The 23,235-nt window shown below is 40.0% G+C and overlaps 1 protein-coding gene across 3 annotated transcripts in view; it reads right to left on the bottom strand.

Moving 5' to 3' along the window:
- UBP1 (upstream binding protein 1) overlaps nucleotides 1-22,861 on the bottom strand; it is a 35,515-nt gene extending 12,654 nt beyond the window's left edge. Inside the window, exons 1-8 of one of the 3 annotated variants that reach the window (XM_054654882.2) lie at nucleotides 22,192-22,861; nucleotides 12,938-13,089; nucleotides 7,825-7,901; nucleotides 5,546-5,651; nucleotides 4,831-4,937; nucleotides 3,495-3,647; nucleotides 3,246-3,356; nucleotides 2,589-2,696 (exon numbers count right to left, since the gene is read on the bottom strand). In XM_054654882.2, coding sequence (XP_054510857.2) covers nucleotides 2,589-2,696; nucleotides 3,246-3,356; nucleotides 3,495-3,647; nucleotides 4,831-4,937; nucleotides 5,546-5,651; nucleotides 7,825-7,901; nucleotides 12,938-13,089; nucleotides 22,192-22,304 — 927 coding nt within the window. In that variant the 5' untranslated portion in view covers nucleotides 22,305-22,861. The remainder of the gene's footprint in view (nucleotides 1-2,588; nucleotides 2,697-3,245; nucleotides 3,357-3,494; nucleotides 3,648-4,830; nucleotides 4,938-5,545; nucleotides 5,652-7,824; nucleotides 7,902-12,937; nucleotides 13,090-22,191) is intronic. The other 2 variants (XM_054654873.2, XM_054654890.2) reach the window with 2 other exon arrangements.
- Nucleotides 22,862-23,235: the final 374 nt, after the last annotated feature.

The following is a 23,235-nucleotide window of genomic DNA, read 5'->3' as shown; positions in this document are numbered from 1 at the left end:
AAGGAAGCATAGTAAGAAACCAATCTGTCCAAATCCAATTGTGACTGAGCTGGAAATAATCACGTAGGAGAAAAAAAAAGAAGCAAAAAAAATTGTAATATCTAACAAATAGAACAGTAGAATCTTGGAGGGGTAAAATAAAAAGCTAACATACAAAATGAGATGCAAAAAGTGAGTAATGAAAGGTTGGTTAGGTGTAGCAGGAAGATAAAATTCACAGCTTTAAAATCAAAGAGAATTATAGCCACGATCAACATGAATTTCAAATTTCAAAAAAAGTAACAGAGCACTATTTCTGGGCAACTGGTAACCAGCACTAAGTCAGCAGTCTTGACTGCATCTAGTAAAAATACATTCCAAACAATTCTGGTTTGGTTTTTTCCTGTTATAGAGCTACAGCTCCTACAGGACATGTGAAGAAAAAGATTTATCATATAGAAACACATAACATGTGAAACAATGTCCATCTCATACTTAAACATAGGGAAACAGGTCTTCACTTTTTGTGTGTCAGCACCTCTGTGACAACAGTACTGCTCAATATGGAACACTTGATCTGCATGCCTGAGGAAGTCTGGAAACAGCCAAAGCTTCTGATGGCCACATTTAGGAAGACAGATTTGCAAGGACAGAACTGCTTTAAGTAGAAACATTTATCATCCCTGTCCATATTTACAGGGCCCACAAAAATAAGCATGTCTGGTGACAAAAGAAAAAGGTCAATGAATTGGCCTTCAAGATGTAGATCAGATACTCCTTTTCTACACCAAGCAAACAAGTTTTACATTCACCTTCTATAGCTAAAACCAGCACTGAGTGCATAGAAATAACTAAGGCTTTACTATGAATACAGAAAAAATCGTGTCTCTTGGTATTTTTTATGGGCTTGGTGATTTCTAATAATTTTGCCAATGATAAAAAACATTGCAATGATGGAAATAGCATGTTTTGAAATCTGCAAACAATACCAAGTTTGCAATGCTGAAAAGATTTCAAACAGTGTGGACAAAATTCAAAATGGTCTCAACAAACTGACCAAATTATCTCAAGACAGCATTTTGTTACAGGCAATTGAGAAACAGGAATAGTGAGCTGCACAATTAAGAGAACTGGAAAGCTGTACATAGCTCCTATTCAAAATAGCCTGAGTGTCATTATCCTTTGTGTGCTTTGGGAAAGACATGAGAAGTCCAATAATGTCCTATCTAAGCTCTTCACTACAATTAAGGTAGTGTAGAATTAAGGTAATTCATAGAAGCTTAGTATTCCAAGAGATTGATAAGAAAATGTTAGACAACTTCTAGTTATGATTTAGCTACAGTTTGTCCTACTCTGGACAATGGATTTGTCTTATCTGTTTAAAAATATCCTTCTCTGTTATTCTTCCTATGAGCAACAATCATTCAATGAAATAGTTCTAACAGCAGGAGAAAAACAAAGAAATCCCTCCAAGGACAAGCTTCAGAAGATGCTTTATAAGCAGAAGTGATAAAAGTCTGTTTTCTCCTGCCTCTCCCCCAGGGCCAGCTGGAACAAGTAAAAGAATGCATTGCCAAAGAATCATAAAGGTGCACTTTAAAAGAAAGAACAAAAACCAAAAAAAAGCGCCCAACAGCCAAGAACAGTAGAAGGTAAATTCAGATAGCTTAGTGCATACAATAGTTTTGGGTGCACAAAAGAAAAAATCCAAATATCCTCCAAAAAACCCATCCGACTAATATTGCTTGTTCCTTCCCACCCAGTTACATGGGTTATAAACAACAAGAAGCATACACTGAAGTATTTTATAACCTAAATATAAAACTTTACACATCACTTTCACAGTTCATAAATACAAACCAAATCATGCTTAAGCACTATTGGTAAAGAGCTTCAGCACAGTATGGCTGTTCAAAGAACAGTCAAATAATGGCCTTCCACAGCCACGTTATTGATTGACATTTAAACATGCCAAATTAAAGATGTGGAATTGCTTCTCCTTAAGGAACATTTAAGAAATCTAAAATGCTAATCCTTGGCAGGACAACTGCACAGGACATATGTCAGGGAGGGCACAGGATATGTCAGGTTCCCTCTGAGGTACACAGATAGGGTTAACATATCACAGATCATGAAGATGAGCTGACTCTTCTGAACTGCATTAAACCTGCTTGGAGCACGGTATGTAGATGACTAAAGGAAAAATCACTGACAACTATCTGCAACATGACATGGCTTTTTAAAAATACTGATGTACATGAAAACTTCTACTGAATATAAGTACAAATAGGAACAAACCACTAAATTTAACTGTTCTTACTTCCACTAATTACACAAGTATAGCAAAGCAAAATGCTATTTCATTTCAAGTCATAAAAACTGAAAGCTCTTGACTCAAGTTACACAGTCCCTCTGCAACAGTTTAAGTGTTAGATTTAGGAAGGATTCCTTTGCTGAAAACAAACATGGAGTAATTGAGATACTAAGAAGTGAATAAAATTAAGAGACAGCAATCAAAGTATTTTTACTTTACAAAATGGAAGTTTCTCCTATATCTAACACTGCACAAGGTATCTTGCATAATCAAAAGGTAAGCAGAAGTCCCTTACACTGCCTCGCTTTGCCAGAGAATCACCGTAGTCTGCTGGCAAAGTCCGCTTGCTGGACTTTTTCTGCTCATGTTCAACTGCATCTTCAATTATAGGCTCAAGCCTCATCTGGACAAACACCAAAGATGTGGATCAATTTCTTTTCATTATACAGTGAGGAAAGATCTAAAAGCCTTTTAAAAACTTCTGAAATATTTAGAAAACTGCATAGAACTCACTGATGTTTAAATAAAAAACCTAATGAGGCTCTGGCCTTAAATTAAAAAATCTCTGAAAAACAGACTTTGGAAGCTCAAATTTGGTAAATAAATTTTAAGAGTCCCCCCTCAATTTTTTTTGGTTTTTTTTTTTTTGCTTTTCAGCTGCAAGATTTTGAAATCTGTATCAAAAGTCTTGCTCAAGGATTCAGTACAGTCAGTCAAACAGTGCTCAATCTAAAGTGTGTTTTCATACAGCATCTATTGAGTATCTAAATCCAAGTTTACGAAACAAAATCTTAAAATTGAATGCTGCTGCTTGCTGGACAAGTTTGTCAAATAAAAAGTTTATTTCTATGCAGAAATAATTCTTCCCCAACCCTTCCAAGACTGCAGCTAAGTAATGTGCTGTATCTATGCATATTCTCCTCAGTCAGCAAATGCAATCTTATTTTGTTACCTCTGTGAGAACTGTGGTGTCATATGAAGGCTGATACTTCTCTTTTTCATGTGCAGTCCGTTTTTCCATCTTTTCTCTGTCTGTTTTCTGTTTTCTGTCTGCTCCTTTGGGCTAAAAATGAACACAAATGGGAAATGATTTTATAACTGAAATCTGATCTCAGACATGAACCATTACAAGCAGTAATATAACGGTTTCCCATATCTTTATGAAAACTTAGAGACTTAAGGATCTGTTTTCTAATGTTACCTTAAAAACTTTGATTTGACAGCTGGCTGAATGCAGATGATCTGTGTATTCTCCATTCTCAGTCTGTTTAAAGGTGTCAACCTGAATTCTAAAAGGAACTCCTTTCTCCCCTCCGTGTTTACGAGGTGTAAATTCAGTGCTGATACAATGTACCTGAAAAGAAACAATGACCAAACAAAAAAGACCTTCAGAAGCATTTCAGGCATGAATTTTATTATTGTTACCTACATCACATGAACAGTTTCTTGTAAAAAAATATAGCAAAGCTATAGAAGGCCACTGACTAGAAGAGTTTTTCATCTCATCTCAGAGTATTTTCAAACATGCCCAACTCCTTTAAAAGTCCAGAGACCTTTTAATCAGTATGCAATTGTTACAGCTTCAGCTGCTAAATCAGAATGAATGCTGTGTTTATAAGCTGTAAAGACCCCTTAAGGGTATCTAGGGAGAAAATCAGTGCAATAGAAGGAATTATGAATAATCTCACTGGACGGTGCTCCCAATTTATTTTGCTTTCTTAAGGAATTTTAAGTGAGCCTGTAGAACAACCCAACTATAGTGGCATAATATCAGCTCCATTGTCAGTCTGTTATCATTTCTTCTAAGGAAATGTATAAATGAAACTAGTCCCTAATTTATCTCACAGTCCTTCAAGGCGACTAAATTTTAGCAATTATGTAACTTTGATCTAGATAAAGATACCTATTTTAGGAAAAGTTAATTTACTGACAATATAGAATTTAACCTCTTTCAACAACCAAGTAAGAAAAGTTGCTACCTGAAACCTCACGGCCATACTTTTTTACAATGAAATCAGATCTGAGACAAAAGTAGGCAATGTTAACGTGAACATTTAATCTAAATAATTTCCAAAGAAAGCACGCTCAGTTGCCCTGAATATCAAATACACATATAATAGAATTCCTACAAGGAAGCCTAGTGACATAGTAAGAAACATCTTTTGAGTGCCTGATTTAAAACCCTTTTCTTGTAGGACAATACTTTTTATTTTGAATCCTTAAGCCAAGCTTCTGCTGAAACTAGTAGTAAGAGCTACTGAGAGGAATTTAAGTTAATTCTTATACTTCATACAACTAAATATTTTAACTATGACAGCTTTCTTCAAAGAGTTTTTTGAAAGTTTTTTTTTTCTATAAACCCAAATTAAATAGAAAAACCTAATGAGGGACTCCAATAAGCCTATGAACCCATATTTTTTGGTATTTAATGGCCATCCCACAAATAATAAACCAAGAAGCTTTGTAGTTCAAGTATATTGCTGTTTGTGACCTGAAAGGCACCAAACACAGACATCCAGTCAAATAAAGTTTCAAACCTGAATAAAAGCAGATGTACATTTTGTTGGATCCCATAAAAATTCAACTGCGTTGAGCTGGCTTGGATTTGTCTTGATATCAATGACTCCAACAGACATTGGAATATCTATTAAAATAAATAGCACGCATTTCAGAAAAGTAAACAGCAAGTAAACACTATAAATAAATTGTAATATAAATATAATCATAATCACCATCACCATACACAAGGTAGGATGGAAAAATGTGGGCTTTGGTGGCTTGAGCAGTTTCTTAGGACTGATACATAGAATCTTAGTAGAATCAACATAAAAAGTGCTCAAGGTTTTGGGTGCTTTTTCATTCTCCTCCCCTGCTGCCACCTCTGAGGTTATGCACCAAAAATGACTGAGTTACACAAAGTACAGAAATCACGTTGGCACCGTTTTCACAATCTAATAGAGAAAGTTACTTCTGTCTGTGTTCTCCCAATCACTGCAACACTCAGCAATCAAAATCAGAAAGAATATTAAATATATATGGCTGCAGAGCTGCTATCTTACTTTTATAGCACTTAAATTTTGAAAAGAATGTAGAAGTGGTAAGAACATTGAATTCAAAACACACACTATGACAAAGCAGCATCCAGAAATCTGGTCTGTCCTTTTCCATCAGCCTCAGCATAAATGTGAATGTGACCAATTTTAATTTGGAAACTGAATTCCATACAGGGGCAACAAACAGAAGCAATTATACCTAGGTCGAGCAGTCTGTCCCCAGGGCGGTTCCACTTCCAACCCTCTAGCTGCTGGTGCTCTGTGTACTGCAACCTTCTGTCATGGAACACAACTCTTATAATGCTCTAACAAAGAAGAAAACAAGCCTGTGATGAGCCACACAGTCACTACAGATAAAAGTACTACACCATCCCAAAATAGCCACAGTGCTAATAAATACATTATTTACAGCAAAAATTTGGCAAGCATCAGTATCCCAAAATATTCCAGAACACAGAAATAGAACTGAGCAGCAGGAGATACTTGAAGATGTGGTAAAAATGAAAGGGAGAATTACATCTGATTGGATACTCAAAAGGTAACTATGAGTTACACACAGAGAACTGAACAACACTGGCAGCACAGTATCAACCCTGTGTAGGCAACACCAAATTATTTTAGAAAGCAAACACCAAATATTTCATTTATTAGGAAAAGTGGTGAATATTACTTGATCATTCTTTCACTGGGAATTCTGTGAATTTGTACAGGACATTTTAAGAAAAAAAAAAAAGAAAATTCCCTTACTAGTACTTGTAAGATATTTACAAAAAATCTATGATTTTACTTGATAGAATTAAAAAGTTCCAAACTTTCTCAACTACTTTAGATGAAATATTCATCCAGAACAACTACAACATGATTAATTTTGTTCAGCTAGAAGCAATTCTCTAACAATACCTGTTTTTGCGGGCAGTTTTGTTACTGCTAAATGAATGCACATATAAAGCAATTTAGTACAAAGAGGCTGGAAAAATACTGTATACATTGACTGTTACCCAACAAAGAGAATGTAGACAGATTAGTATATTTTTTTCCATTATTCTACAGTCTTCCTTGTATTAACAGCAGCTTAAAGTGTCCACAAAACCCAAGAACTTTTAAATGGAGCACCTCTTCAAGATGAATTGCACTTCCTTGGGTTTATTTCAAAGATAATGGAAAGCAAATGTGTGTGCATGTACACACACACTCAAAGGAACCATTCCTTCTGCACTGCAAACCAGCACATTTGGAACTTGGAAATATCTGTAGCCACCTTCACCTCCATGAAATTATTTCTTTGGTAAAATACTAGGATTCCAATATTTAATTGTCCAAAATGGAAAATTCATTGATGCAGCATTACAATACCTTGCTATGGTAAAACTGACTTTTCTAAACTTTCACGCTGCTTTGTCCTATTGTACCAACCAAATGACTCATCACCCACACACAAAGCTAGAAAATTACAGAAGAGAGACACCCAAGGCTACAAGGAAATACAAGCAGAATAGCAGCTAAGGGGGCAAACCAGTTCTTATTACAGCAAGTCACCATGCCAGGATGCAAAAAGTTTAATTACAGAACTCTCAAATCCCACTTTTATGCTCGTGCTTAACTCTTTGTGAAATGGTCTCTAAACAAGCATCCCACAGACAACAAGAACAAGGCCTAGGACTATACAAGTAAGCCAAAGTTCACAAATTACACAGCCCAAAGCTGGCAGGTAAAGATTTAGCCTCCCACAGGCACACTGTTCCGGTGCATTTATCAGCACCACTTTCAAAGTGACTTTAATTGAAATTTTTCCCTTCTTTCCTAATACGCAAATAAGATTTTTTTGGAGAATTCAATAAAATCAATAATCATCAGGTGCTTAGAAGAAAAATCCAAACCCCTCCATCAGCTCTTTTAATCATCTGTGCTCCAAATAGGTTTATTTTTCAGTTTGCCTCATTTTCATATTTCATAAAATACCTCAGATCAACAGTACCTTCTACTAACACTGAAGCACAAGGAGACAAATCTGGAACTGAGGAGAGGGGCTCAGCTGTGGAACAAACTGCTCAACAAGCAGCAAAATTAGAGGTCCATTCACCTATGGATGTATCTCTAACAGCCCACTGCTGCAAAACCCACAGGCTGGCTCCATGTGCTTTCTGTAACACTTAAGAAACATGATCACAATACCTCCACTTTTATCCAAATGATCCTCTACCTTCCTCTCACCTCTCCTGATCACTTGAAGTGGACAATGTCATGGCTCAGAAGACACTGGATACAAAATCTACAGACAACTATCTTAAGCTTTGCATAAATACTTAGGTCTGCAGTGCACACAAGTGTGCATTGGGTACTTATATCCATATGTTTTTATTTTAAACATCACTGGTCCACACATTCTGACCAATACCTAGTGACAGCAGGAAAAAATAATTCCATAGAATATACAGTCTTTGGTTTGTTAGTAACACTATCTAGTGAACTTAAATTCACCTTCACCAGTTTTCCATTGATCTCTGGTATGTCTCCAGCTTTCCGATTATCTAGCATCCGGATCTCATAGGACTGACCTTTAAAGAGAAAAAAATTGCATGGGTAAAAGAGCAAGAGCACAAGGTTATTTTGTGTTTAATGCATTTAGATTAGCTTTTGGTTCACAGTTCATGAGGATACCAGTACCTGAAACTTGAGTTTGAGAGATCCAGATAGCAATATGCACTTCACACCATGCAAATTAACAAAACAAAGTGACACTTTTTGGTCCCCTTAAAACCACAGATATTTTCAAAGTTTAATTATTTAATTTTGTATCAAGTGCAACTACTTGCTTCTCTTATTTTTTTTTTCTGAAAACAAAACATTTCAAGGCTGAATTCCTTCTTTTTTAAAAATGCCAAATGGCAACATACTGAGAACCATTAACTGGTCTTCCAAAACAAACTCTTGCAGAGTTTTCATACTTTCTCCAAAACATACGTACTATTCTCCCATGTTTAATTTTGTCCATATACCTGTTGCCTTTGTATGATTTTATGTTGCCTATGTACACATTTTATGCTCTGTATGATTTCAGAAATAGACCTTTAAAAGAGACAGTTACCATTTATATCAACAGTATAAGCAAACCTATCTTTCCAGTGAATATGATAAACTGTTGTGCTTCAAAAGCAAAGCTTGTAGCAATTTATTTAATTACAAGGATTTTTTTCTTTCCAGAGTGAGCAGCACATATTCCTTTGCAAAATCATGCTTCCCTAACTAAAACATGAGACCAAATAAATTTCAACACTTTCACTAAGATGAAATGCAGGAAAATCATCACCTACACTGCCCTTCAGGCTACCTTTATGGCCCAATGTATAACACATTTAAGACATTCTGACATGCCCCACAAGGCAATAACCCTGTGAATGAGGAAATAACTTCTTCATATCCTTTCACTTTTCACAGACTGATGTTACTTCCAACTATGGACCATTTCAGGGGTTTTTTTTGCTCAAACACAATAAGCATATTTATGTATATACTCTACACATGTACATGCTTTCCTTACCCAAGCAGCATGTGAACATTGATACAGTCATTGATGACATAAATTCATATGAAACACATGTTCACATGGTACAGCTGAGTAAATAATATATAATTCATCCTCCTGTATTCAACAGGAGGAAACTTTTCCTGTTAGTGTGATTCGTTCAATTACCATTGTTTTTCTACTCACACAGCTATAACATGTAAGTTCAACTATATTTAAAGTCAGCATTTCTTGGACCTGGCAATACTAATAAACTTTCTCAAATATTTCTCTGTCCTCTGTCAACATTTTTGGAGGGGTAGGGAAGTGGGTTAAGAAAAAAATTCTGATTATTTCTTCAATAAGTATGGCTAGCCTTTCATAGGTACAAAATAGACAGTAGATTTGATAAAGGTAAAAAACAAAGAATACGAGACTTGAAAATGTAAAAACAGCTCTGAAAATTTTCAAGACAGGGGAATAGATACATTCAGTTTTGGACATGTAGCTGCTCTGAAAGTGTAAAAAGCACCATAGCACTCACTTTTGTCATCCCTACATACACTTACTTTCTCTGTTCTTTCCTGGAGAACAGCCAGAGGAGCAAGGTGACACAGCTAGGGACAGTAAGTGAATCCAGTGTGAACTAAATTCACACTGAACCTGTGGCAGCTTCATTCACAAAAATCCCAGAATGTTCCGTTTTGGATGGGACTTCCAGAGGTCATCTTTGGCAATTCCCCTGCTCAAGGCAAGGCCACCTACAGCCAAGTGCCCAGCACTAAGCCTGGCTGGTTCTGAGTGTCTCAAAGATGATCATTGAGACCATACCTCGTAAGCTTCTTGGTATAGCTCTCATGGGAGAAACCAGCAAAAGCTTTCCTGAAGGAAATCACTTGTAAACAATATCTACTACCCTCTCCTTGTCTACCAAGCCACCCAGTTCATCACAGATGTTTATCAAGCTGGTCAAGCATGATAGCCCCTTGGGAAATCTGTGCTGACTACTCCTGATGATCTTGAACTTTATGTACCAGGAAATGGTTACCAGGAAACACTGCTCCATCACCTTCCCAGGAAGCCTGTAGTTTGCTGGGTCCTCCTTTCTGAAGATCAGAGCAACATTAGCTTTGATGTAGTCTCTAGCACCTCTCCTAGTCACCAAGATCATTCAAAGACTATTAATGGTGGCCTCACAGTGACACAGGCCACTGCGCCTCAGCACTTGTGGGTGCTTCCCATCAGGACTGGTGGATTTATGTCTGTTCAGTTTGCTTAAGTATTTCCTGATGTTCTTCTTTCACCAAGGGTACATATTCCTTGCTTCAGACTTTCCCCTCATCTCTAAGGCCTGGGATTGCTAAAGACCAGTGATACCAGAAAAGACTGAGCCCAAGAAGGCATTCAGTACTTCAGCCTTTTCAGTGGCCCATGTCACCATGGCCAATGTCCTGTTCACCAGGGGGCCCACTTCAATTGTCTTCCTCTTGCTATTTATATACTTACACAAGACCACCTTGCTTTTGACATTCCTCACCAGATTCAGTTCCAGCTGGGCTTTGGCTTTTCTGATTGCACCCCTGCAGGCATGGACAGCATCTCTGTACTCCTCTCAGGTTACCTGTCCCTGCTTCCATGTTCTGTATGCCTATCTTTTGTATTTGAGCTCCCTTGCTTACCCATGCAAACCTCCTGCCACTTTTGCCTGACTTGCTGTTCACTGGGATTTGCTGCACTTGAGTTAGAAGGAGCTAATCCTTGAATGTTAACCAGCTATCTTGGGCACCTCTTCCCTCTGGAGCTTTATCCCATGGAACTCTATTCTCCTGAAGTTCAAAGATGCAATCTTGGTCTTCTGCCTTGCTTCTTCCTCTCAGGATCATAAAGTCCACCATCTTGAAGGTAAACAAGCCTGACTGACCTTGATACTCACAACCCCAATGAGCCCTTCCCTGTTTCATGAGGTATAGCAGAGCCATCCTCTGCCACTTGGATCAGGAAGCTGTCAATCAGCACTTTCCATTCATACCCTGCTGTGCTGTCCCTGCAGGAGACACCACGTTGCTTGAGGTTCTCCTACAAGGACCATGGCCTGTGAATGTGAGGCTACTTCCAGCTCTTCAAAAAACATCTCATCTACTTGTTCATCTACTTGTCAGGTGGTCTACAGCAGACACCCACTATAATGTCATCCATATGACATAATCCAAAATATCCATCTATAATCCTTAACCATAACTCTCAACTGGAATATCACCTATCCCTAGGCAGAACCCCAGACATTTCAGCTGTTCACCTACATAATGCTTAACCTCCCCTCCCTTATCCTCTTGCTCTGCCTTTCCTTAAGAGCTAAACTCCCCAGACTGTAACGTGGCACTTTAAAAGCCATCCCACCATGTCACAGTGATCCCAAATCACACAGATGTCTTAAATCCTCGTGCTTACTTCCTATGCTGCTTGCACTGCTGACATGTGTGCACTTCAGAGGCACCTCACCATGCTGACTTACCACACAGGGCTTTGCTGTTTCCTTGGAATCATGCTCTACAGGCTCATATCCAAATGCTTACTTGCTCATATCCAAATGCTAGAGATGACCCTGTTTAAGGCTCCTTTTGCTGATGCTGTGTTCTCTTTCATGCTCTTTGCTTATCAGCCATGGCCATCACTCCCTCACAGTGCTGCTGTCAGTCACTCCCTCCCTCACTGTTCACATTTCAAAGCCCTCTTTACCAGGTCAGACACAAGCTGGCTAAGATACCTCCACTGCCCTTTCCAAGCTGGATCCCATCTCTCCCTAGCAGTTCTTTGCATTCACAGAACTCCAAGCTTTGCTGCACTGTGTAAACCAACCCAAAGAATGCTTCCCTTTTAAAAGCAATTCTCTTCCATATCACTTCTACTGTTCCATATACATCTAGCTGAACAGCAGCCAACCCAAAACACTGTCCCACAACTCCAATACGTTTCCAATGGACCCATTTAACAGATTTCACAGTAAGAACTCTGCAAACCCCTGAACAACCAACCATCATCGCTCCAAGATCTGAACTTCTAGAGTCAGCTTCAGCTGAACATCTAATCACATTAAATATTCCATCAGAGTCTATTGAGATTTAGAGTCAAAATCCACGAGACAAAGAAAGCTGAACTGGATAAAGGATTGGAGATCATAGGGCTTTAGAGCCAGAGGAGGGGGAAGAAAAAGTGGGAGGGTATGCAGCCATTGATAGGATCCAAACAAATTATAAGTGATTTTGAGTTCAGAATACTAGCTGACTAAACTTAGGACACCAATGTAATTCTCAATGTAAATCTTCTCAGAGGAAGTTTTTATCATATAGCAATGACTACATTCAGATTATTCTACCCAGCAGTCAGTGGCCTCTCTAGGAAAAAAAAAATCAATTGTCATGCAAATTAAAACACAGGGAAAAAGGGAAAAAAATCCTGATTCACATGAAGTATTTATCTAGTTAATTTCTGGTAAATGTATACAAACTCCAAAGGTAACTGCACTTGTGATTGTGTTTAAACATAATACAGTTCTGGACAGACATGTCTAGCTAATTTGAGAGCAATTACAGTGGTTCCTTCTGTGCACCACCTCAGGGACTGACATTTTAACATTTATTATGATTTTTGAGGGCTGTTTGTCTGTACCTCATGCATATCTCCAATTAACTTATTCTTATCAATCAAATTTAAACAGAAATGCCAAATTAGTCACGAATTTTCAGCTATTACTGCCTGAAACTTGTCTCCTAAAAGATCTGTTGGCTTGATTTTATTGGGGGATGAAGAGGGGCAACACACAACAAGAAAAAAAACCAAAACCAAACCAACAAAGGAAGAAAGACCCCACTCCTACCAGATTCCAAAGGGAAAGTAACATCATACTATAGCTGTGAGCCTACAAATTGGACAAAAAAAGACTACTAGCAAGGCATCTTTACAACCTCAATGTCCACAAACTCGTTTCTGACATGCATTTATTTTGGATATAGACACACACGTATCAAAACATGAAATACTACTCCAGTATCAGGCTTGCACCATAAGCTGCATTCGCACACGTATACCAACCTTGATTCAAATATGTGAGAGTTTCATCATATAATTTTACTGCTGGAGATGTTGCAGCACACATAACATACTGGAAAGGTGGATGTTTGGTCTCATTTTCTTGTGGAAGGCTGGAATCTTCCTGTTTGAAAATAGGCAGCGCCAAAACATCGCTGAAAAGAAAAGACCAGACAACTTTGAGACTGTTGGCCCTGTTTTGATTGAAGTTAAAGAAAAAAGTTATTTGTGACTTAAAAAACTCCACAGTGAAATACATATAGAATTTTGTTACTCATTTTATTAGTAAAATCTATATGAGCAGTATCAAAAAGATTTTCCACCAGAACTTTAGGCTAGGTTACATAAACAAAATACGATGGGACTTAAGCAGACAAACAATTTTGCTGATGCTTTGAAAATCTAAACTTTGTTTCCTGTCTCCACTTAAAAAATTCAGTTCTCTCAACTTTTCACCTGTCAACACAGCCAAGCTTGCCTAATAAACATGCAAATGAAAGCAAGGCTTTCATTTTCTTCTTTGGAATAATGTATTTCCCAAAGTAAGTTACCTACACTGTGAAAGTATCTCTCTCTTCATTTAGTACCATTATGTCTAAGTTATTAATTCTGTTGGCATTCTCAAGCTTTTCTTAGGCTTTGGCAGACTGATTAGCTCCAAATTATCAAGCAGCATATTCACAAAACATAAGCTATAAAAAGTTTATGCCAGGATTCACTTCACTTATCTACGATGTATAACCACCAGAAAAACTTTGCTACATTTCTAGAGAATAAAGAGCAATCCATGTTGTCCACAAGCTGTGGTAAGAGAGACAGCTTCACCACAACCAGCAAACACATCTTCTGCTTTCTACAGAAATTAATAATCTGTATTAGTAATAATCTTCCTTGTGTACAGAAATCCTGCATAAATTAAGATTTTTAGGAGCTTTTCTTGTACTGAATTTTTGTTCATGATGACATTATCTGCATATCCATGCAACTTTCCTTAAAAATGTTGCAAATGTGAATTAAGATCTCACACCACCTCACCTGTTAATTTAGTTTTTAACCAACATGTATCTTGTTTCTATCTCTAGCACTGATCTCAAACGTGGATTTGATATATTTTGTAAAACAGTTATAAATGCCTATATTGCACAACTATTTGTTAGTTGTACACTAAAATTTTTGAAGTAAAACTGTTTTATAACTGTTCATCATTTCTGCAAGAGTCTGCTTTATTTAAAGGCTATTAATTGCTCTTGAATTCCAGCTCATATCTGAAGAATCAAAAAAGTATATCACAATAAATTCAAAAAATGAAATTAGACCTAATATTTTCATGTCACATAGGCTTAGAATGTAAGACTTGGTCTGCTTACGTCTCAGATATGCAGAGTGCAGGGGCACCCCAACTTTTTTTTCAGGGCAAGTGCTACATTCCATTAGGGATGTTACTCCCTGGGCTACTTGGAAGATGTTATATTGACAAGAAAATATTTATGAAGGGTGAAAGAGCCTAAGAAATTTGTCTATGCCTTGGAGAGACTGTACCGTGTCTCCCCAAAAAGAGACCAAAAAAAGACACCCATACAGGTTTCCTTTCAGTAGGAAGAAACCACAGGAGATGCTATGAAGACTGATGTAAGCAGGACAGGGCAGTACACTGCCCAAAAAAGTGTTACAAGCCTACTGAACCGTGTCCTAGCTACTTCTGACGCCACCTCCTCAAACTGTAGCCCAGAGAAGAATTAAGTTACAAATGAAGATGTGAAATAACCACTTCAGAGAGTGGACACCCTTAAAAGAGTTTTCTCATACAGAGACAAGAATCCGTGAGTAGGGCAGCAAAATCCATAGATGGGTGAGTGCTCCTTGAGGATGACTCAGAAAAAACTGAAGGAAGGAGCTGCTTCAAGCCCTGATGTCATCAGGAGGGCAGCAGGAGCAGCCCAACACAAGAGGGAGTGAGTGCCCTGACAGTGACAAGCAGGGGGAAGCAAGTGTACTCTCAAGACAGGACTGCTGCACCAGGAACCCATGCTCACCACACACTTCAGCACCCAAAACACAAGTGCCATTATGAGGAGGAACTTTAAAATGGCAAGAACATGGAAACAAGGGCAATGTTTAAAATACACACATGAGTCAAAGTGCAACAAGCAAGGCATGAGAAGTATCTCATCAAATAAATTACCTGTAATTCTTGACTAAGCTCTGCAGCATTTGCCTTCACATAACACACATGATTAAAGAGAAGTCTTTTGTGTATTTGTGAAAAATATCTTTAAAGTCTTCATTTTCCACTCACAATTGGAAGTTTATAATGTAACTGGTCTGGCTTAAGAAAGTGTGATGTGGGGTTAATGAATTAGCTAAGAGACTTTGCATTGGAAGCCTACAAATACACCAATTTAGGCAGCTTTAAACCAGCTTTTGCTAATACTTAAAAAGCATAATGACTAACTGCCACTGCAGAAGAAGAAGGAAAAATAAAGACATCCAGCTCTACAACCCTACAATTTAGCTGTAAAGAGAGCACACCGTTCATTCTTAAATGCCATCATTCTAAAAAATACTCCGTAAGACAGCACAAGACAATTTTTTCCTATAAAACTCTTCTGAGTACTAATACATTCCAAAGGAAAAGACAAGCCAATGCAATGTAAACTCCTTCCTAGACCATCTTTAAATCAATATCATTTAAATAGTATTTTGATTCATTCACTTGCAAACAATGAAGTATTGGTGTTTTTTGCATTTCAACATACACTCTTTCCCCATCGAAAAACAGATTAAAGCTGCAATTAAAACAGTCAATAATGTATTTCAAATTAAGACCTGAAGGATCAGTTTAAGGATCAGGGACTAGCTAAATTTCACAGCAACAAACAAATAAAATTTTTATTTCTACAAATAAAAATTCATTGCAGCACAGGTGAAGAAAAGATGCAAAGACTGCTTACAATGGGAAACAGAATAGGAAACAGAAACTTAATATTTTTCATAGTACTCTTTACTGAAGCTAAAGATGAAAAACTGCATATAATATATGCTATTGCATCAATCACATTACCAGAAACTATGGAGATGCTAAATCAGTCTTTTTACCACCTTTAATCTTATACTGATTCTATTTTAACACCCAACAACAACAAAAATCAAACAATCAAAAAAAACCTAACCCATAAAGAAATCCCATAAACAAACAAACACAATACAGAGAACAGATCAACCTTGTCAGCTCCAGCCTTTTTCCCCCCAGACCCCCATTACAATTTCTGCATTTATGAGCCAATGTCCCAGCAGAACAAATCATCTGCCCACAGTCAAGCCCTGGCAGCCCCCATGCTCACATACACTTATGTAGGTGTCCTTCAGTCATTTTCCTACTCACCTGGTGAAATCTTGGTTTTGTTGGGCCAGTACAGATTAGAGACAGGGACTTGTAGTGCCAGCTTTGTTAAAGTTATTTCACACAGCAAAGAACCTAAACTTAAAGTTCTTACCTAAACTGTCGTGCCCACTGGCAGAGCAGCCCACATGGAGGAAAAGTCAAGTGTTCCAAAATAGCTACTGTTGAAATTATTTCAGACTACAGGAGAACAGAGAGCTTGAAGAGACTGATTCTGTTCCTTTTTTTGTCATTATTAACTTTTGATCTTGTGAAGTAAAGATGCATTTACTTCACTTGTCTCATTTAAGTGAACTTTAGAACTACTAGCAAGCTGATGTATGGGTGAGTAGTAATCTTTGGAAGGACAAGTAGCATCTTTTGTTATATTTTCTGATATCATTTGAGAAAGTCCATCTAGCAGGATTTACTCTCCTGATGGAACTCCGAGACCAAGTTTTGAAACTACTAGCTCTAGTAAGAAGAGTCTTATCTCAGTTCCTCAGCATATGTTATCTAAAGTATTCAAATGAAAGGCATTGAGTCTTAGCTATTTATGCTACAGAGGAGCCTACATGAAACATCATCATACAAAAGCAGGAAGGCTTAGAAGAGGAAGTAAGGTGAATGCTACCACTTGAATGAAAGCGTCCAGTGGGATGCACCACATGTGAGAAGCTGTCCTATGTCTCATGTACCCTAGATGAATATAGTTCAAAAGACCAAGAAAAATGTAATTTATCCCCCCATGCTTGTGAAATGTGTCTGTAAACCTTCAAAATCACCTTCCTTAAAAATTTAAAACCTTCTTTCCACACATTGTCCCAAGCATTTTAAAAAAAAGCCTAACACACATATACAAAAAAAAAACCCCTCCCTAATAATAATAATAGGGTCAAAAAATAAATTAAGAACTTCCTGTCCTTACAAGAACAGGAACTACTCTGTCAACAAAATTCAAACTGATGTTCCATCAATCATCTGCCTTATCTATCTTCTGGATCGTATGTATACCTTTGGGTGTGAGTACTAAAGCATCCCAAGGCCTTTTGAACAGGCCTTTTGAAACTTTAAAGCATGTTTTTTACGAGGACAAATACCTTTAGGAAAAAATTTTCTCAAGCAGTCTTTGAATTAAGAGTTATGATCTCAAGGCCAAGCTCTGAACTGTTCAGAGGTATGAGCAAGCCATAGGAAAATGTAAGGCAATGGGAGACCTGGTACTTCCTAACACTCCCTATGTCCACAAAAGCAAGTTTGATGGGGGGGAAAGACCCCTGGAATTAACTTCTGGGAAACAACCTTCTCTGCAGCAGCTGTCCAAGAAATGCAACACACGAGAAACAGGTGCAAATGTAATGCTGTTCCTGGGTGTCCCACAGACCATCACACAGAAACTCAGATAGAGAAAGGCTTCAATTTAAGGGGAGTCTGGCACAAAATACAAAAAAAACCACCAATCAAAGAAAGAAGAAAATGCCAACAACAACGCCTGTGTCCTTCCTACCAAGGAAAAGAAGAATTTTCACCATGACAAATCCACTCCAACACAGGGAGGTCAGGCAGCTGCTCTCACTTGCAGCAGGCTCCAGTACAGATGGCTCCTACATGGAGAAGAGCACATGAAGGCAGACCTGCTGCCCTGCTCTCAATCTGCTATGTCCATCCAACACCAGAGGTGACAGAGGAACAAACAAGACAGTTCTGCGCTTTGAAGTATTTTCCTTAAAAATTAAACTGCCCCCGACTTTTTGTAATGTATTCACACACTCAACTTGGAAGAAAACAACAAAAAAAAACTCAAATCCAGGCCAATGTCAATGATCTAGAACATGAGGCTTATCTTTCAACATGTTTTCTCTGTGGTAATATGACAACAAAGCTTAGGTTTATGGACACACTTTTCCTTCAAATGCCTATTTCCTCACAGGTATTTACTTATTTGTGTTCTTGCAAGAAGACTCGAGCTCCAATTCTAATCAGTACCTGACATTTTATTTTAGAGTGTATATGTGAGTGATTTTTTTTTCTACAGTGCAATGCATAAAAAAATAGAACAAACCAAAAGAGAAGCTTTATATCGTATTCTGCAGAAAATACTTTGTACATCTAAAAAAGCAGAAAAGAAAAAAAAAAAAACCAAGATAGCATCAGCAAAGATTCCTCTTTCAAAAATCCAATATAACCAGCAGTAGAGTGGACACACTTCAGAGTGGGAGATATTAGGGGAAACATAAACAGCTATTTGTCTGTCATAATGTAACAGCAGCCAAAACCAGGGCCTGAATGAGAACTCTTTTTTGGTTTTGCCCAGCAATTATTTAGTTAAGGCAGTAACTGTCACGACCCAATCATGTTTATCAGAAGCCAAAAAGGCTGTCAGGGACCCAAAAGCTGTTAGAAGAGAACACTCTCCCTTTCTCCTCCTGAAAAGAGAGCTTTAAGTTGTCAGAAAACATTTCCTAACTGACCGTCTCAGAGTTCCTTCAGCCTGAACTGTGCTGGAGAGGTTGGTACACAAAGTGCCCTCACCAGCCAAGGCTCTCCACACCACAGTGAGGAGACAAGACTGAAGACTGCATCAGGCTTTCCCTCTTTTCAACCAAGGCAGCAGACAGCTGCATTCTCCAAAGACACTTGAGTGTTTGGGAGATGCAGCACAGGCAAACTGACTTGATTCTCCAAAAATGGAGGACTGCCTGCATGTATTTTCATACAGTCTTTTGTAGAGACTTTTCCATTTCAGAACCAGAAGTCATTCTTTTTTACTTAGTTTGATGAACTTCAGGTTTTAACCTACAAATATGTACTAAAACAGCTACTCTTGAAATAATTTTCAAGTTCCCCATGACAGGGTTGAATTGTAGCATGACAAACACCACTGGAATTGCAAACATTTGAATAAATCCATATACTAAGCTTTCAAATTACCTGTAAAAATTTAGTCATTAAGGTATTTTTCTGTCTATTAATGGTCAATTAACCCAATGTATAGTGGTTTAATAATCAAATAATTCACTGATAAAAAATGGAATTCTGGTAGAAAGATGACAGGCAGTTCTTTGAAACTTGTCTTTAAACAGCCTCCATTTTTTTATAGTTCATAGCAACCATGAGTGATCCTCAAACATACACAACTACTTCTGTGTTACAATGGATATTACCAGGGATTCATAAGAAAACATGAGAGATGCCATTATCAACAGAAATAAACATTAACTTCCTTAAATTAACTCAAAACTCAGTATCACTGAAGGGTACAATGTTTTTATATGGGTTTTGGTGCAGGTGTTGACACATCTGACAACTGTTACTAGAAATTTAATTTAATTTTCTGATTATAGGTAGTTTCTCTTTGCATGAGAAGGTGCTACCAGAAAAAAATGGGTATTGAGACTTTATAAAGAAATTTCAGAAAGTATCTAAACCTGTGTGAATCTGAAGGGAAATTCAGGAGGCACTTAGCTGCCTTTTAACAAAAGTCCTAAAATGGACTGATGATCAATGAACATGTGCAACTTTATCAGGAAGAATAAACACAGGAGTAACGCCATAAATTCTATCTAAGGGCTCTGACTTATCATCAACTCCAGGAAGTATCAACTCCTTTATATACAACCCCAACAGTTAAAGAGATTACATGCAGATCTTCTAAGAAAATCAAGGGGGCATATACCTTGAGGAGTTCAACGAGGATTCTCCTCTAGGCAATATTTAATTTTCTTCTTTTGCTTTGTTAGAAAGTGACAAGTAATTAACTTCTAGTGGCACAATGAACAGTGACAGAGCAGTATCCTTCCTGTTCATGCTTTGCCACTTCTCTTGGTTTTCTGCTCTCACATGACTTGACAGGCCATAATTTCTCTGAAGTAGAAATCTAACCAATACATAGAATAACTTACATACGTGCTGAGAATCACTCTGAATCCAACAAACACTGATGGCAATTAGGTGCCCCCTTTAACTATAGGGTCTGTGACTGTAGCTACAAATACCACTACTACTCTGTATGTTTTCTAAAAATACTCTGCAGACGAAATGCTTAACAAGATTCAAGACTAATATATAGCTTAGCTTATAAAACATTACTTTTGAAGTGCTGTTTTTAATTGCTACAACTCTTTCTGTGGTAAATGTCCAAATAGGCAGGTGTATGTAACAAAAAGCCAGCCACCACAACAGGATGATATGACCAGAAAAAAACAAACTATCCCACAACAATAAGAATAATAATTCTTACAGTTCCTAGAAACTGAAGTAGGTGCATTACTGGGATGAGAAATGAAGTTAGGAATACACAGGAAAATAAAAAACCTAACAGTCAAAATGCAGAACTTTTAATCATAAGAGATCCTAGAAAGAACTGAATCAAGATAGAGAAGAGCAGCTCTTGAACATGAGCACATTCATTTTCCATTGATGTCTGCACTTAGAACCCACCCAGGCAACAACCACACAGCTGCCCACAAAAACTGGCACACCACTTCATGGGATGAATGTCTGAAGGTTTGCAGAGACAGAAACGGGACAGAAGTGGGATAAAATCCAGACAAGCTGAATATAAAATCAGGAATATTCTCATCAAGAGAAATGAATCACTTCGTTCTCTGAACTGGCAAGTTCTCAACGTTATTTTTAATTTAAAAAAACCCCAAAACAAAACTACAAAAAACAAACCAACCAACCAAAACACAATCCAAACCCTACACAGAACAAAACCCCCATCAAATACATGTCCCATCATAAATCCACCGAACTCACAATACCAAATACTATCAAAATGTCCTCATTTCTGTCCAGCAGAAGCCCTTTTCCATAACTTCCAGCAAAGACACTGCACTTCCAAAACTTCCAAACACTTCCATTTTACCTGGGAAGTACTGCCTTAAAGCATACATAATAGATGAAGCTTGTGGTCACCTGCAAGCTCCAGTTTCCCCTGAGAGAGAACGTGCCTTTTATACAGCCTAGGCCATCAAAACTATCAAATGCAAGTGTTTTACTTCTCCAGACAAAATCCTTTAACGCCGACAAACCCTGTCGAAAACCTTGGACTTAAAATGTCTGTCGTTGCCTCCAAAACAGTTTCTCTTTTTCACACTAAGTCGTCACTCAGGAATCCACACATTCTGCCCATGAGCAAGCTAAAATTTACTCAAACAAGTACAGTTTTAACTTAGTTTCGAAAAGGTACATCCAAACGCTACTTAAACACTAACTTTGTAAAACCTGGAAAACAATCAAAAGGTAAGGAAACCGCCAAGTTGACTACGAACAGAGACCTACACGGCAAGGAAAAAAACCCCATCATTAAAGACACACTACATAGAAAAAACCTCATCACTACACAGAAATACAGAATAAGTACTGAATAAAGTACAACCATACTACCACTCTATTAACGACAACGTTTACCTGATCGAGAAAGAACATTTTTAAACCTGGCAGGAAACACCTATTGTTTATCACGACAGAACTACATTTGCCGAGTGTAAGACGACCATAGTTTGGAACGTAGGGTCCGGTTACACCCCGAAGGGACACCGAAATATCAGTTTTAGGGCAGGGATATCGCATATAAAGGGAGCAGCACCCCGGCGCAGGCAGCTGCCCGCCCTTCCCGAGCGGCCACCTGCCAGCGGCACGGGAGGGCAGGGCTGGAGCCCCTCCGGCACGTGCCCGCGCCTCGGGAAAAGCCTAAGGAATTAAAAAAAAAAAAAAAAAAAGAAAAAAGAAAAAAAAAGGGTGTGAAAGGAGAAACTCCGGCTCCTTCCCGCGCAGCCTCAGCCTGCCCACGGCACGGGAAGGGCTGCGCGGCCCGAGGAGGCCGGCGGGGACCCGGCGCCCAGCGGCGGGGATGCGCTGCGGGCCGCGTTACCTCATGCTGTAGGCACCGGCTCCCAGCTCCTGCCCGATGCCCGAGAGGCTGGCGTCGAAGTCGTGCACCAGCCCGGACTCGATCACTTCATCCATCTTCAGCACCCACGCCATGTTCCGCCGGCCCCGCCGCGCTCCCGCCGCGGGAGGAGCCGGACGGGGCGGAGCCGCTCGGCACCGGCGCCGCCGGGGAGGCGGTGCCGGGCGGGCGAGGAGGCTGGAGGAGACGGGGGGAGAGCGGGGAAAAAGCACGTGCGGGGCGGGGGGACGGGGGCGGCTCCGCGCTCAGCCCCGGGGGGGCCCTTTCCTCGCGGCGCGACCAGGGCGTGGGGTCGCTCTCAGCATCCTGCGCCCGCCCGGCCGCCGTGGGGCGCTGGGGACCGGGCGGCCGCCGCCTCCTCCTCCTCCGACCGGACACTGCCCAGCGCCGCCGCCGCTTCTGCCGCCGCCCGAGCTCCGACCCAGCCCAGCGGCGCCTCCCGCCGCATCATTCGCAGGGGGGAGGCTGCGGCGGCAGCAACAGCAGCACCGCGGGCGCCCGCCGGGGAGGAGCCGCCGCCGCCGGAGGTCACGGCCGCCCCGGGGGCCCGCGCCCGCCGCTCCGGCGCGTCCCGCAGCGCCGCCGCCGCCGCTGCTCACGACAACATGGCGGCGGCTTCCACCCCCGAGCGCCTGCCGGGGCGGTGCCTGCCCGCCATCGGCGCCGCCGATTGGCTGGGCCCCGCCGGCAGGGCCAATCGGGGGCAGGCGCGGAGGGGTGAGGGGGAAGCCCGGCCAATGAGGAGGCACTTCCTCACGCCAGGTGACGTCAGCGTGACGAGAGCGAGTGGACCTGCGCTCCTCCCCGGGCCCGCGGCATGGCGGGAGCGCGCCCCGGAAGCGGCCGTGGCCGCAGGCCCGGGGGCGGGAGCGGGAAGGGGCGGTGGCACCCGGGCCCGCCCCGAATGGCCGCTGTCGGCCGGGCCCCGACCGCTCCCCAGCCACCTCCGGGGCCGGGACTGCCCTGAGCAGCCGGGCTCGGTGCAAGGTGTCCCTTCCCATGGCT

Source organism: Agelaius phoeniceus, chromosome 1 (assembly GCF_051311805.1).
Source record: "Agelaius phoeniceus isolate bAgePho1 chromosome 1, bAgePho1.hap1, whole genome shotgun sequence".
NCBI lineage: Eukaryota > Metazoa > Chordata > Aves > Passeriformes > Icteridae > Agelaius > Agelaius phoeniceus.
The sequence above is the reverse complement of the archived record's forward strand: the minus strand, read 5'-3'. Positions and strand labels throughout refer to the sequence as shown.